This window comes from Leptinotarsa decemlineata, unplaced genomic scaffold, assembly GCF_025532065.1.
Source record: "Leptinotarsa decemlineata unplaced genomic scaffold, Ldec_3_MD MMD2_tig00001973_RagTag_RagTag, whole genome shotgun sequence".
NCBI lineage: Eukaryota > Metazoa > Arthropoda > Insecta > Coleoptera > Chrysomelidae > Leptinotarsa > Leptinotarsa decemlineata.
The window spans coordinates 3,390,883-3,408,602 of NW_027412572.1; the positions used below are offsets into that span (position 1 = coordinate 3,390,883).

Below are 17,720 nucleotides of genomic sequence, written 5' to 3' on the forward strand. Positions count from 1 at the left end.
AGATGTCAACATGTGTTTTTATAGAAATAATAAATTTATATATTTCATTATGAAAACAGGACAGTTGCACAAAAAACTTTTTTGTTAAAAGTAAGTTTCATTTTGTTCGTGAAATTGTTCAACTTGCTACGCTCGTTTCGTAAACTTTTCCACTCACAAAATGAAACCTTTCTTTCAACACTCATATCATAAATAGCTATTTTAAACTCGATCCAAAGCAATGTAATGTACTAACTAACTGATTTCCGAAACTTCATCCATATCTTCATGAAAGTGAAAATACCAATTCCTTCCACATTTATACCGTAGTAGAGAACAGAGCTGCCATTAATCACACATCACATATTATAAGGTCCGCATGAGCGAACATCTCTGAAATTTTGTGAATAATAGTGGCGGTTGCGGTCGGTTCCAGTAACAAAAAAGTAATAAAGCAAAATTTACTACAGCTTTTCTCTGAAATAGGCAATGACCTGGAATGTAAAGATCTCCAAACAAACGATTTTATTTATGCTCTTTTACCTACCTGGGGACCCATGTCTGTCTTCCTGATGTACATTGATACCTTTGAATTTGAATATTTAATAAGTTAATAAATTCATTTTTAAAAACATGCATAAGCTAGCGGTCACAAGATATATATAACAAAATTACTGAACTAATGGAGTACGCAGCATGCAGAAGAATATTTTCAGGACATTGATTCCAATATTTCGACACTTGTTTATTGTCATCATCAGGGAAACTACAAGAGTAAAAATTTGTGTATTCACATATTGTTTAAGTTTTGATAAAACTACTTACATCATCCACGAGGTTGTATGCAAATGGAAAAATCATCAAATATATGTACAAGAAAACATTAGGTATGGTAAAGTTGACAATACAATATTTGTAACAGATTAAAATAATATTACCTACTATAAAACACTCTTGGAACTTTCAGTCAATATTTAAAAAATGTTATCAATGTTGAAATTCAATAGCACGCAGTAACAGAATAACGAGAATATTCGAATATTGACTTGATGGACGCTTATTTTTTACATCAAGGTCAATTTTTAATAGTAGTGCCAATCTAATCAGTTGAGGCAACCCAAAAACCAGTTTCATAGAACACTAACTAAGAAAAGAAATTGACAGATGTCCTAACTTTTAGAATTGAAGATATATTAGAATTAAAATTTATGAATTTCACAATATGAAATTAAATAAAATTGGAGCTAACATTTAGATATAAGTTAGAAATTTGACAAATCAGGTAGGAATACAGGGTGTTCCTTAAACACATGCTAATATTCAAGGAGGTAATTCTTAGACCCATTTTAAGGAAGAAACGTCCTATGGACGTATGTCCTAAACGCCTTAACTTTTGGGATACAGGGTGGCAAAGTTTTCAAAAATAATCAGTTTTATAATAATAACTGAGATAATTTTGTAGACATCTTTGGCATATTTGGTACATATGTTCCATGCCTCAAGGCGCATTTTCTGATGTACAATTTTTAAAATTTTCTCTGCCAGTGGCGTACGTACGAGTTTTGAAATGTATATTTTTGGCGAAAAAAATACTACGCCTCTGCTTTATCTTGAATTAAAAATTATTTTTAAAATCTCCATACATTTTTGAGCACATTTGATTTGCTGGGTTTTCTTTGTCCGACGCATGGTTTTCGCTCAAAAAATTAAAAATCGCTTTACTTAAGGATAAATTCCTTAAAAATCTGATGCGGTATCGTGCATCAACTGAGAGCAAACTAAGAGATCAGATTTGTTGCAAAATAATTGAGGATCTAAAAGGTATTTGTTTGTTGTCAGATGCACTGTTCTCAACTGAAATTACGTCATAACGCAGCACCGCTTAATATATTTTGAAAACATAAATTTAGTTATCCTGGAATAAATGACGTGTAGCAGAATTTATTTACTGCACCTCTTGAAAATATGGAGTTTGTCGATATGTGATTTCTTTTAAAGATTAAAAGCAGAAAAAACAGCGTACCCACCATAGCAATAAAAAACGAATTCTCTGTATGTACAAACGTCAGTAGCTAATATTGATGTTGGTTTAAAGTAAGGTGTTGGTGTTGAAAACTGTCACAGCGCGTTTTGATTGATTTTGAAGTGTTATTGAAGTTATTTTGGTAGTCCGCTGTTTTTCTGAAGATCAGTAAATATGGTAAATTATACGAATGCGGAAATGGCGCAAATGCATTACGTATCTGACCTTGCCGATGGTAATGCAACAAAAGCCAGGCGCATTTATCAGGAAAGATATCCTAATCGTTCCTTACCAGATAGCCGAACCTTTTCAAATATTCATCGTCAACTTGGGAAAACTGGTAGTTTCAAGAAAGGGACTCCGGAAGGTAGACCTCGTGTAGTAAGAACTCCTGAAATTGAGGAAGCGGTGCTGCAAGAAATTGAGGAACATCCTGAGACGAGTGCGAGGAAGATCGCTAGAACTCTGGATATTTGTCATCAAAAATTGTTTGACGTATTTTGGTTGATTTTTTGTTATACCCATACCATATTTCAAGAGTGCAGGCATTACTCTCCAGAGATTTTCCACAGCGTGTGAACTTCAGTCAGTGGTATCTACAAAGTATTGCACTAAATCCGCAGTTTGAGACACAAATTTTGTTCACAGACGAAGCAAATTTTTCTCGGAATGCCATTCAAAATTTCCATAACAATCATGTGTGGGCTGAAGAAAATCCCCATGCAATAACCGAAACCCATTTCCAACACCAATTTTCAATTAATGTATGGGCAGGAATTATAGGTGATCATCTAATAGGCCCATTTTTTCTACCAGGACGCCTTGATGGTCGTTCTTATTTACACTTTCTCGAAGAAGACTTACCTGGGTTATTGGAAGATGTGCCACTTGCGTTAAGGAATAGAATATGGTACATGCACGATGGCGCCCCTGCTCATTTCAGTGTAATTGTCCGAAACCATTTAAATACAGTTCATTCTAATCGTTGGATAGGTCTCGGAGGACTTCAGCAATGGCCAGCAAGATCCCCCGATCTCAACAGTTTAGATTTTTTTTATGGGGTCACCTTAAAACTCTTGTGTATAAAACTTCCGTTGATACTTTAGAAGATTTAAGAGAGCGAATAGTTGCCTCGTGTGAAACTATACGAAATACGCCGGGAATATTTGAACGGGTGCGTAATTCCATGCGTAGAAAGGCGGAAGCATGCATACTAAGTGCAGGTGGCCACTTCTAACAATTTTTATAATCAGTTTTGGTATTATTACTGATTAACAAATTTGTGCTATTCGTTTAGACTTACTGTCACAAAATAAAATAAAACTCGTTTTTGTGAAAAATTTATTTTTTTGCAGATTATGTTTTCAAATATTATTAGGGAATTGGTAATGCGTTATGAAGCAATTTTCAGATTCTCATTTATTTGAGAATTGATCTAATTTCTTAATTTGCTTTCTGTCGATTTTTATTTTTTTGAGTGAAAATCATGCGTCGGACAAAGAAATACCAGGAGATCAAATTTTCTCAAAAATAAATGAGGATTTTAAAAATGATCTTATTTTGAAAAGAAAGCATTGGCGTAGTACTTTTTCCCCAAAAATATTCAATGCGAAACCCGTAGGTATGCCACTGTTTGAAAGAATACAAATTTGTGTACATCAGAAAATTCGCCTTGAGGCATGGAACATATGTACCAAGAGTCTTTTGTTATAGTTGTGTTCAGTTGCTAGTATTTTTGTAGAATTGAAGCCCATACAATGACCTTCATTATTTACGTGATTACTCAAAGCAGATCTATCTGGTCCTAAAATCTACAATCACTTTTATGAGATGTTATTCTATGTTTTAATAATAATGTTGTTTGTCCGAAATATTCTTCATTGCAGTTGGAACATGGTATACAATAAATAAGTTCTGAACGTTGAAGAATTGGAGTTTTATCTTTTGTTTTGGTAAAGATAGATTCAATAGTTAAAACAGTTTTATTTGCAATTTTGATATTTTCAAAATGTTTGAAAATTCTGGCCAATCTAGGCGTGATTTCTGTAATGTAAGGAAGAGAGGTGTAGAAAATATTATTATTATTATCGTGGTTCAAATCCACCTGTTCATTAGTATTCAATCATGATAAGTGATTAATATTTTGTAATTATATATGATTGTGTGAGGTACTGAATAAGATCTTGGGTGTGAAATGATGGACCCAAGTTTCATCAATGGTTATGAAACGACGCAAGAATTCAGCTTTGTTGTTATAAAACTTCGCAAAACACTTAATTGAAACATCTTCATGACACCTTTTTTGCAAACAGCTTTCCCATATCCAAATTTTCAGATATACAGGCTGATTCACGGTGGATGGCACATTAGACGTTTCTGGTGAACCAGACAACGGATCACTTTGAAAATTTAATGGAGGGCATATTCGGACATTCTCTATCCAACTAAAATATTTTCGACAATGCGGTGTTGCCGCTTCTATTAGAAAGCAGTAGCAACTTTGATTTTTCAAATGGAACACTCTGTATATAATATTATTTTTGGAATCTCCAACAATTGCCCGACAACTTTTCTTGATATTTTCCTATACCTATCTGTTACCGTTTTCGAAATAAAAATAAATTTCAATTTTTTTCTTCGAAAATCATGACTTCTAAAAATGCCGATATCTTTTAGTTAAGAAGTACTATGATATCGAAATTTGGTTTGGAGTTAGGTGATACTTGGACACTTCCCACACGTCAGCCTAATCTCCGTTACTTCAATACAGGGTGGTAAAAAAATACAGTTTTTTCGTTTGCTTGAAAAAGTTGCTGAAATTTGATTATTTTAAATAGAACACCCTGTATATTATTGAAAATTCGGAAAGCTGCTGAAATTTGCTTTCTTTCCATGTATATCATACCTATACCTAACTAGTCAAGTTTCGGACTTATGAACATTTATTTGTGAAAATGTCCCTTCAGAATGGTATTTCCATTCGGTATTTGGTAAGCAGGCCATGATTACTATTTGACAGTAGCGTTGTGACATTCTCCTAATAATATCGACATTTTCGTCACTTCAGAAGTTGCAAATACCTTCAAAACGATGGAACAAAACTATTCAAACGAAGTTCTTATGAATTTGTTTATTATTTTTGGACAGTGTGACAAAATTATCAGCAGAACATGTAGAAAGTTCAATGAAATGTATCCGAATCTACCACCAATGAACCTCAAGAAATTTATACGAATTCAGAACAATTTCAATGCATTTGGATCAACTTTAAAAGCACCAAGAAACTTGCCTCGACCCGTAACTTTCGAAGACAACCAGATTAATGTCTTAGCATATTTTCACGCATTTCCCGAGTCATCGATAAGAAGTGCTGAAGAAGATTTGGGTATAAAATATTCATCGGTTCAAAGAATCTTGCGAAGACATAAAATGCATGATTATAAATTCACCAAAATTCAAGCAATGAAGCCTCAAGATCCTCAACAGAGAGTAGAATTTTGTGAAATGTTGTTGACACGCATTCAAGAAGATCCACTTTTTTTAAATAAAATTATTTGGACTGATGAATCGAAATTTTCGAGAGAAGGGATTTTCAATAGAAAAAATCGTCATTATTGGTCCAGTGAAAATCCTCACGTCACAAAAGAAGCCGGATTTCAAGAAAAATTTAGTTTTAATGTCTTCTGCATGTTGATGGACAACAAATTGAGGTACATACGAGGGGTCATTAACATCCAGAAGCTACCTGAATATTTTGGAGGATACTGTAGATAGTTTCGTGGATAATCTGCCACTCGAAGATTATCGAAACTGTTGGTACCAACTAGACGGAGCTCCTGCACATTGCACAAGAGAAGTGAGCGCAGAACTGGATAGACTATTTGACGATCGGTGGATGAGGCGCTTGGGACCATGGAATTGGCCAGCGAGATCACCCGATCTTAATCCATTAGATTTTTATTTGTGGGGAATGTTTAAAGAAAAAGTTTACAAAATACCCGTGCGTTCGAGAGATGAATTGTTAGAAAGGATTGCCCAAACATTTGAAGATTTGGATCCCAATGAAATCAGATCTGCCACCACGAAAGCAGTCAACACCCGCATTTTAAAGTGCTTGGAAGTGAACGGCCAGCGATTCGAACATATTTTGAAATATTCCACATGATTGTTTTACTTTTTTATAATTATTCATATCAATATTTCCAATTTCAAGTTTCTTGGTGCTTTTTTAAAGTTTATCCAAACATATTGAAATTGTTCTGAATTCGTATAAATTTCTTGAGGTTCATTGGCGGTAGATTCGGATACATTTCATTGAACTTTCTACATGTTCTGCTGATAATTTTGTCACACTGTCCAAAAATAATAAAAAAATTCATAAGAACTTCGTTTGAATAGTTTTGTTCCATCGTTTTGAAGGTATTTGCAACTTCTGAAGTGACGAAAATGTCGATATTATTAGGAGAATGTCACAACGCTACTGTCAAATAGTAATCATGGCCTGCTTACCAAATACCGAATGGAAATACCATTCTGAAGGGACATTTTCACAAATAAATGTTCATAAGTCCGAAACTTGACTAGTTAGGTATAGGTATGATATACATAGAAAGAAAGCAAATTTCAGCAGCTTTGCGAATTTTCAATAATATACAGGGTGTTCCATTTAAAATAATCAAATTTCAGCAACTTTTTCAAGCAAACGAAAAAACTGTATTTTTTTACCACCCTGTATTGAAGTAACGGAGATTAGGCTGACGTATGGGAAGTGTCCAAGTATCACCTAACTCCAAACCAAATTTCGATATCATAGTACTCCTTAACTAAAAGATATCGGCATTTTAAAAGTCATGATTTTCGAAGAAAAAAACTGAAATTAATTTTTATTTCGAAAACGGTAACAGATAGGTATAGGGAAATATCAAGAAAAGTTGTCGGGCAATTGTTGGAGATTCCAAAAATAATATTATATACAGAGTGTTCCATTTGAAAAATCAAAGTTGCTACTGCTTTCTAATAGAAGCGGCAACACCGCATTGTCGAAAATATTTTAGTTGGCTAGAGAATGTCCGAATATGCCCTCCATTAAATTTTCAAAGTGATCCGTTGTCTGGTTCACCAGAAAAGTCTAATGTACCATCCACCGTGAATCAGCCTGTATATGATGTACACACTTTTTCAAAGTCTGCTAGCTCGCGCACTTTCAGTTGACGATCATTCAGTACCACTTTGTGGATTTTATTGGATTTTTATTGTATATCATCGACTTATTGGAAAATACCAAGAATCCAATATACAGGGTGTAACATAAGTATGTTAAAATATTCAAGTGACGTATTCCCGAAACAATTTCAAGAAAAAAAGTCTATATGAACTTGTAGCCGAAAATGCTTTGTTTCGGAGATACAGGGTTTCGAAATTGAATTTTTTTGTTCCATTTTTGAAAATAACTTGCAAAAAATAAGTTATTTGCATGAAATTCGGGTTTTTTTGACGTGGGAAAGCATAATTTCGTGTTCATTTTCATGTAACATCTAGAGGGCGCTGTCATTATTTATTTCAAATTGCCCTAACTTTTCTGACAGTAAACTTTTGGTACTTTTCATGAAAAAACCTAATTTCCACACCTTTTCCAAGTAAAAAAGATACACCTCCTCAACAACGCTGGAGGTGATCGTTTTCGAGATATTTACAATTTTCTATATCGATGCATATTACTTTATAGCCAAATCTGATTTTAATAATTTTTGTCACTCTCCGCTTGCAAATTAATTTAGTTAAATCGAGTAGGCTATGAAAGTTTGTTCATAAAAATAGAATTTCGCTGTCACATTTTTAACTATTAATTGACAAATTTACAGTTCGGAGTTTATATAGTGATTTTTTGGTACCATGCCCGATTTTACGAATGCTAAAATGGCTGATAAGGTTTTGCATACGGTTTGGCCGACGGAAATTCAAGCGAGGTCAGACGCATCTATCAGGAAAGGTATCCCCAACGCGTAACTCCTTGTGCAGCGACATTTGCGAATCTTTTCCGGCGACTTTCCGAATCTGGAAGCTTTGAAACAAATTCTGCAGTAGGACGGCCACGGACTACAAGAACTATATAATTGGAGAAGGCGGTTCTCGAAGAAATTAGTGAACATCCAGAGACAAGTACAAGAAAAATTAGTCAAACTTTAAATGTGAGTCACATGACAGTTTACAGAATTTTAAAGGAACAACAATTATATTCTTATCATATTCAGCGCGTCCAGACACTTACGCTACATGATTTTCAACCACGTATCGAATTTGCTCAATGGCTTCAAAGAAATGTCGAACAACATCCGCAAATTTTATCGAAAATCCTTTTCACAGATGAGGCTAATTTTTCAAGAAAAGGTATCATGAACTTCCGTAACAACCACATTTGGGCGGAAAATAACCCACATGCGATAACGACACTCATTTCCAAGACATATTATCTTTTAATGTATGGTAAGGCATAATTGGGGATTATTTAATTGGGCCCTATTTTCTACCCTTACGTTTGAATGGAGGTGCTTACCTACATTTTTTGGAACACGAGCTTCCCCAACTTATGGAAGATGTTCCCATTGGTCTTCGAAATCACTTTTGGTTTATGCACGATGGAGCTCCTGCTCATTTTATCTTCTGGAGAATATTCCCTGGAAGTGCTCCTGGCGAACCTTTGATATATTTTAAGAATATTCCTTGGGAATATTCTTGGAATATCTTATAATATTCTTAGAATAGTAAGGTATATTTTATTAAGAATATTCCAGGAATAGAACCCGAGGAATATTCATAAAATATTCAGAATATTCTTAGTTTATTGTAGGAATATACAATAGAGAAACACCATAGAATATTCTTTAAATATATTTTATGAATATTCTAGGAATATTTGGAATATTCCAAGAATGTGACGAGTAACCGCTATTAGGCATGTATATATTGCATTTTGATACAAGATTCACACAAGTAATAAAACACATAATATTCATAAACAAATATATTTTAAAAACAATATACACTGAAATATTTGACGTTTCAACCAATATTAAAAATAAAAATTCTAATTCAAAATATTTATTCATTGAATACTGTCATATTACAAATATTAAAAATGTATTCAAATTGGGATGTTCCTACTCTCAAACAAATGTATAATAAAATAACAACTCTGTGAATTCATCAGCACTAATTAAAAAATAATAAATATATCATTTCATTGAAAAAGAAAAAGTGTATTACATCAAGAAATAGGTTAGGTTAGGTTTCTCACTTAAAAAAATAAACCCACAAATGAAGTATTCAAAATGAGTGGTATGATAGGTTCTTCAATGAATTTCACTTACTTAAAGTTATCCAAACTTTGATCACCAGAATAGCTTTCTTTATATTTGTCCAACAATGCATCTGCCAGTGTTTCAATAGTAATACCTGGAACAAAATGTACATTAACGTTCATTATCACTATTTGAAAGTGGCACAATAAAACTGGAATAAAAATCGAATAGATATTTTTCGCATAGGTTACTCATGAACATTTACAACATTTTATGACTTGGAGAGCAACTTGCATTGTCTTGTTGAAAAGTACTCATTACGTTTTCAGTTCCTTGGCGCACCTGCCTGTACCAGGTACCACTCTGTTTCCTTTTGGGCAAATTGATACTATCTTGAAAACGAGTGATAAAAATTATGAAAACAAATGATACAAAAGAATGTGTCATTCACTTACTTTTCTCTATTGAAGATACACAACTGAAATCACTCTAGTTCAAACATGTACTTAGTCAAACCAACAAATCCCACACACCAACTCTCCTCGAACCTAAAATGAGGTATAGTAGGTTAATCACCATGACTTTACTATCGATACTATTGCATTTTACTTACTTTTCTTGAAGACTGAATACATGCAACTCTCCTGTTTGAAGATCCAAAATCAAACTATTCGCTGTACTGCAAATTGGACAACCCCAAATTATAAATGGTACACTGAACGTGACAGAATTATACTTTGATAATAACACCAAAACACCATGCATTACACACGTGAACCTGCCACGTCAACCGCCATGTTGAATCAAATGTCGAATTTAACGCAAATGTACCATGCATTAAGGGACAGCCGCTTTCACAGAGCTTATTCGACTGTCGCGCGCTACACTTCAATTGACCAATGAGAAACGTTTACTCCAATTCTTCACTTCCCCATTTCTCTGTTTCCAGGATTTTTCACTTTGTAATTAAATAATTTCAAATACAGAAAGACAAATAGGACTTTTGGGGACAACTATAATCACTAGTTCATACTAGCCCCATTGAAAACAAGGAAATGTTGAGGGATCGCATCATAGCTTGCTGCGAAACGATAGGAAACACTCCGGGCATTTTTCAATGCGGAATTCTTTGATGAGGAGAGCAGAAGCTTGTATTACTGTTGGGGGTCGTCACTTTGAACAGTTGTTCTAATAGTTGTTTCGTTCAATTTTTATGTTTATTTTCCTAATAAATAACATAGTACTTCTCCGAATTGTTTTTTCTACAAACTCTGAAATGTAGCACTTTCTAATTGAATATTATGACCTGACAAATTTTTTTAATTTGGATTGAATAAGCAGTTCGATAATGCTCTCTTCTATAGATACTTTCACGAAAGTGTTCAAGTGACTTGGCACATTGGTTTCCACCAAGAGCGGTACTTATTAGAAATCCGCGACGGACTGTGGTTGCTCATCGTCTCGAGGTTCAACTCAGTATACCTCGAACTTCACTGTTCAAAAACTCTTTCATCTGGAGAACTGCGTTATTATGAAAAAAATTTTCTAAGAACGTTCTCTTAAATGCATTTAATCCCCAGCGATTCAATTCCAAGGTGAATCGCTACTTTCGCACAGGCACCGCTCTGAGAGCGCCTTAAAGATTTTCCGGAAGTGCTTGTGTTTTGTCCTTTAAAAAATCACCATTTCTGGAGTCGTCACCTCATTTGGTCGACCACTGTGATGCTTGTATTGGCAGCACGTACAGCCTCGTTTTAACTCTGCTACCCAATATTTTACTGATGGAAACGAAGGAGCAGACTCACCCAGAGTAAATTCAGCGAAAATCTTCAATATTGATGGCTGCCAAACGAATACTAAACAAAGCTGCCTTTTCAAACTTGAAATATATACTTTATAGATTGTGTACTTTCTAATACCGTGATATTTCCCAAACAACTACCGCCATCTCTAGGTCAGGCCCGGTATTTCTGGGATCCCCTGTATGAATTCTTCAAAGTGAATTTGGACACGGAATTAGTGTGGGTCTGAATGATTAGGATTATTATTTCTGATATTTTCATTGAAGGTGCTGTAACAGAAGAAACCACTGGGTTTGTGTAACTTGAATAATGAATAAAGTTCAGACTGTTGTGGGTTCATCACTACCAATCTAGCTTTTTGTCTTTTCTTGTGATGCTATTGTGAACTATCTATGTCATTTACTACTGACTTGTCTTTGATGCCCTCGTTAATGTGATAACTGTATCGATCCCGAAAATTTTTGAATTTTTGAAGCATTTGATATCATAACTGGGACCTTCTTTTTTAAAGACAAGTTTCATTGTTAGAAAATATAGTATCAGTGTGATTAACAATTCTATACCTTGTTATGTTAACGTTTTGCATTTATGATGATCATTCATTAATTTTTACAATTAAGAAACACAGTAGAGGACAAATGACGGTTAATTCCACTCCCACTACTTTCATTCATAAATTCTCGGTGACCTCGAGACGAAGTGCGGAGCCAATTTCGTTCTTTTACCATAGGTGTGAGCTCACATAAAATCTTAATTTAAGGATAATATAGAAGATATTGTGGTATACATTTTTAAGGCTGTTGGTGGCACTGAATAACTGGGTTGCAAATTTAACTTTCATTGTCTCGAAGTTGGTGGGAAAGACATCAGATATGTTAGTTTTGGGACCTCTACGAATTGGATACTTTTTTTCCTTAGTATAAAATTTAATTATGTAAACCCATGTAATAGTTTTATTCCATAATATAAAATTATATTTCATTAGCATATTTATCAAACTATCAATGAGGTATATCAAACATAAAAAATTTTTTTGGTCATTTACATAAAAAAAATTGATCATCGGGAGAAATATTTAAGATATTTTTCAATTGGATGGTATTGGATCCCATATCTGAGATAGGAACAACAACATTAAGACTTCCTTTAAATTTTTACCAAGACAGATAGTATTATAAAAAAAGTGAGCTAATGGCTGCTTCTAATTTTAAAATATACCTCTTACCACTAAAGTGGTTAATACTTCTGCCGGCTTCATTTTTTTGTTACCAGTATCTTCGAAACCAATGATATAATCGGAACGACTGTAAAATACATTGGCTTTACATACATTTTCGTCAACACATAAAAGCAGAATTTATCCTGGGGACTTTCAATTTTAGCATTTTGAAAACCAAGAGTTATTTTCCAAGCTACAGGATATTTCTAGTCCACTAAATAATTTTCTTAGAGTTTGTGGCGCTGGCAAACAAAACAGTTCCATCAATACATTTTTATATACTTTAGTTACAGAAAAGTATATTGTAAACATTTGTATTCAAATTCAATACTATATCTTATGCCTTTGGGGGCATTTTGACTTAGGCATAATTGTGAATTGAGAAAATCAGCGATCTCTCCTGTTGGGCAAGCCTTAACAATCACTTCTTGTAGGTGATCTAAAGATATCGAATTAGACGCATCTGCAAGTTTCCATCTCAACTCTTCATTAGCGGTACGTCGTCTTTCTCAAAGGTTCTTGGCAATGTACTAGATTTCGGGAATGACGTTGAAGTAGAAGGGATGGCTAAATCTGATAATGGTGTGTCGTTCGTCCCAGAGGTTCCTAAAATTGAAAATGGCAAAATAGTGGAATGTATTGTTTAATATTACTCAATAACATAATCGAACATAATCAATAACATAAATGACATTATCTTACCTATATCAGTACTTTCTTTATTGATGTATTTTTCACATCTCCCATTTTCTAATCACTTACTAATAAAACAAAGAACAGTAACTAACTACTGGCCAACTACAAAAACTTAAAACAATAATAACAACAGCAAATAAACTGAAGACAATATCAATTTCCGACCATTTATTAAAACTAATCCGATGCTCGTGGTACCGTCGAATCCTTCGGTACTACAGCACTGAACGCGTCGGATGAGAGTCGCATCCTAAGAGCGATTAAAGGTCCCCGGCAACTCGGGCAGATCACGTGGTAAGAGAGTCTACTGGTTGTATTATTCTACTGTGACCAAGTTGTGTAGGTACATTATTACAAAAACTGATACTCAAATGTCTATCGCCTAATAAGATCACTTCGTACCGCACTTTCAACTAAACTTTCTTGATATGCCTGTTGGTAGTGTTTATATATGGTAATGGAAGTCTCTGGAAGTCAATTCTCCAACTTGTCCAAGATCAAACTCATAATCCAGTTCAAGCATACAAAATTGATATATTTTTCTTGATTTCAGGAGAGAAACCCTTCAAATGCGAATACGAAGGTTGTGACCGTAGATTTGCCAATTCCTCAGATAGAAAAAAACATTCACACGTTCACACTTCGGACAAACCTTACAACTGCCGGATAGCAGGGTGTGATAAGTCCTACACGCATCCCTCCTCCCTTAGAAAGCATATGAAAGTTCACGGATGTTCTGGAAGGTCGCCACATCACTACGAAAGCGACGGCGAAGAATCGAATACTTCCTCCACGGGAAGCATATCAGTTGCAGCTTCTCCTCATATTTCCTCCCCGCAAGTACCTGGAGCGACGGCTCTAAGTGACTGGTATGTTTGTCAAACTACACCTTCAGCGCCTGACTCTTTGAGTGGTTTGGGCCATTTTGGAACTTTACACCATGGTGGGGCGGCTACTGCGTATTGAATTGGCCTCGAACGCTTTCGCTGAATCAGTGTCAAGTGATATTTTTTCTAAAGTTTTGTATATAAGTATATTGTTGATAGAATGTAGATTCAACAAACACTATCCGAAGAAGCAATCGCTTCTAAATAATTTTCCACTCATGTTTGGAGCTCATTGTGAATCAGTATTTTTTGAGAGTATGTACCTATGTAAATAGATATATTAAAATGTGTTTGGTACTTATCCAAAAATTCCTTGAAATACAGTCCAGTCATATCAATAAGTTCACCTCGGAATTTGAGATACTCCGTTATGAACTCGTATAAAATTGTGTTTTGACATCCTACAAATTGCATTAGAACCTACATATAGTAGGGGATACGCGACTATCAAAATCTAAGGTCAAAGGTAACAAAAATCGATTTTCCTATGGATTTCAGCTATTTGGCTATTTGTATTCATTATCGATACTCACTTAGGTATATATTTATTCTAACTGAGTATCAATTTATTTAATAATACTTACCTGCCCGTGGAGTCAGACAAAACAAGACAAGTTTTATTTTCCAAGAAACTACGTTCATGAATATAAGTACATAATTTAGTTGAAAATGACAAGTTTTGCTCGAAGAGCATAAGAAAAAAAAAAAGGTGTGATAACACTAGCCAACAAATAAGAAAAAAAAAATTGGGATTAATATTACAATGGCTATACATGAGAGTTTAAAGCATCCTGATTGCGACTTCAATATCAAAAATGTTCCATCACGTAAAGATTTTGAGTTATAGTTCACATATTAGGGAAATGTAAGATCAAAACAAGAAAAAAAACAATATATTTTGAGGATAACAGACTTTATTTACAGTACACACGAAAAAACATTCAAATGAAGTATTTTATTCATAACCTTTCTGCAAATGTTAACTTTCGTTTATATGTTTCATCGTTTTCCCTCATGAGGAACCAACAATAATCCCCCATCATAGCTGCATCCCATCTGTCTTGGTAACGTTGCTCCATTGTCAGTATGCCTTGGTGGAACCTTTCCACTTGTTCGTCACTGACAGCACCCAAATTTTCTGGGAAAAAATTCGAATGAGAGTGCAAGAAATGGATTTTGAGAGACATGCGACATTCCATTCTGCAGTAGTTTTCAAATAGGTAGTTCTTCTACAAGTGTTTCGCAGTTTTCTACTTTCTTGTTCCCTAAAAACTCCGAAACAATTCTTTTGAAAGAACTGCACGTAGCTAATTCAACAATTCTTAATTTTTGATCAAACTGTCAACCACTAAGTAGTTTTCTTATTTGTGGTCCAACAAAAATACCTTCCTTGAGCCTTTCATCACTTAATTTTGGAAAAACGTCTTTGAAATATCCGTCTTTGTCCAATGATTTTATAAATTTTTCATTAACCCCAGTTTGATGTGTAATGGAGGTAACAAAACGGGATTAACAAGAGGTATTCTTCACGTTAGCTTGACCTGGAATATATTTCCTACTGTTCCAAAACAGCAAAACTTTGTGAATCCGCCCTGAAGACCTAGTAATAGTCCTATGACTTTTAGGTCATAGAATAAGTGACATACTTTCGTGTGTTTTCTTCTTGGGAACTGCATGTGCAAGAGGAATAGAGGGTCTTTTGTTACCATTATGGAGCATAACGGCTTTTAAACTTGTTTTAGACGCTGTATTGCCAGATTTTAAACAATTTCCTCAATTTAGGGAAAGAGCAAATTTGGAATGTCGTGTTCGTTAAATTTTTGTAAAAAAAAAAATCATAACTCAAAAATCTTCCATGTTAGGAAACTTTTTCTATCATTCTCGCATTTAGGTACTGAAAATTAATAAAGACCTGCCTTTGGCATTACAGTCGTAAACTAGGGTAATTATTTTGGTCATACGAAAGTTTGCAAGAACATCATATTGAAGTAGTAATAGTATTCTGAAGAAAATATCAATTTTCTTTTCCATTTTTTTACTTGATGGTATGGCGAGAGTAAGTCAGTTTTCGCTTGATTATGGATTTCCATATGTTGCGTATCTCTACGCTGGCTTGGCTGAATACATTGTTGGACATGTATGCGGCTTCTTTGAATTTCTTCCGAAACCAATGTTCCTACCTAATAGAATCTATTGAAAAAAGTCATAAAAAATTCATTGAGATATAGTCTGTGAAAGTTTCATCAACATTTTTTGAAAGAATTAGTCGATTTGTTTAGAATTTTGATTCCTATAATTGAATGATGGTATCAAGAAAGTGTCCTTGTTACGAGTGTTGTGATTCTGGATGTCAGAAAATATTGTGAAATCTCGTTTTCTTTGAATATGTGCATATTGACCAATGTAAATATTTTCAACTTGAAAAAAAATGTTCTTCACATGAATCTGATCTTCGGAGTCTTAAAAGAATGAATAGAATTTTTAAGGAAAATACTTAATTATATTTAATTCTGATGCAATTTATATTGATAACTTCTTAAATGAATAAAAAAATAAGGAAGGCAGAAATTCTCAATTGATATCTATACATTTCCATACATTTATGATTGTGGAAATTAAAAAAAAATGAAAATCACAAGAACTACAACTTATGATTTCAATTGTGAGAAATTCTCAATCAATGTTTTCATTAAAAAATATTTCGTACATTTATGAATGTGGAAATTAAAAAAAAAAATGAAAATTACAAGAACTACAACTTATGATTTCAATTGTGATTTTCATTAAAAAATATTTCGTACATTTATGAATGTGGAAATTAAAAAATAATGAAAATTACAAGAACTACAACTTATGATTTCAATTATGAGAAATTCTCAATTAAGTCCTTTATTGAGAAATATTCCATATTTTCTAGATTGTTAAAATAAAAAAAAATAAAATTACAAGAACTACTACTTATGATTTCAATTGTGAGAAATTCTCAATCAATGTTTTCATTAAAAAATATTTCGTACATTTATGAATGTGGAAATTTAAAAAAAATGAAAATTACAAGAACTACAACTTATGATTTCAATTGTGAGAAATTCTCAACTGAGGCCTTTATTGAGAAATATGCCATACTTTCTAGATTGTCAAAATAAAAAAAAAATGAAAATTACAAGAACTACAACTTATGATTTCAATTGTGAGAAATTCTCAACTGAGGCCTTTATTGAGAAATATGCCATACTTTCTAGATTGTCAAAATAAAAAAAAATTAAATTACAAGAACTACTACTTATGATTTAAATTGTGAGAAATTCTCAATCACTGTTTTCATTAAAAAATATTCCGTACATTTATGAATGTGGAAATTAAAAAAAAAATGAAAATTACAAGAACTACAACTTATGATTTCAATTGTGAGAAATTCTCAATTAAGGCCTTTATTGAGAAATATTCCATACTTTCTAGATTGTCAAAATAAAAAAAAAATAAAATTACAAGAACCACTACTTATGATTTAAATTGTGAGAAATTCTCAATCACTGTTTTCATTAAAAAATATTCCGTACATTCATGAATGTGGAAATAAAAAAAAAGTGAAAATTACAAGAACTACAACTTATGATTTCAATTGTGAGAAATTCTCAATTGAGGCCTTTATTGAGAAATATGCCATACTTTCTAGATTGTCAAAATAAAAAAAAATTAATTACAAGAACTACTACTTATGATTTAAATTGTGAGAAATTCTCAATCACTGTTTTCATTAAAAAATATTCCGTACATTTATGAATGTGGAAATTAAAAAAAAATGAAAATTACAAG

The 17,720-nt window shown here is 33.4% G+C and overlaps 1 protein-coding gene across 1 annotated transcript in view; it reads left to right on the forward strand.

The window, feature by feature from the left end:
- The window catches only part of LOC111514763 (pair-rule protein odd-paired), an 84,780-nt gene extending 68,147 nt beyond the window's left edge, over positions 1-16,633 (forward strand). Inside the window, exon 2 of the mRNA XM_074176583.1 lies at positions 13,571-16,633. Coding sequence (XP_074032684.1) covers positions 13,571-13,983 — 413 coding nt within the window. The 3' untranslated portion in view covers positions 13,984-16,633. The remainder of the gene's footprint in view (positions 1-13,570) is intronic.
- Positions 16,634-17,720: the final 1,087 nt, after the last annotated feature.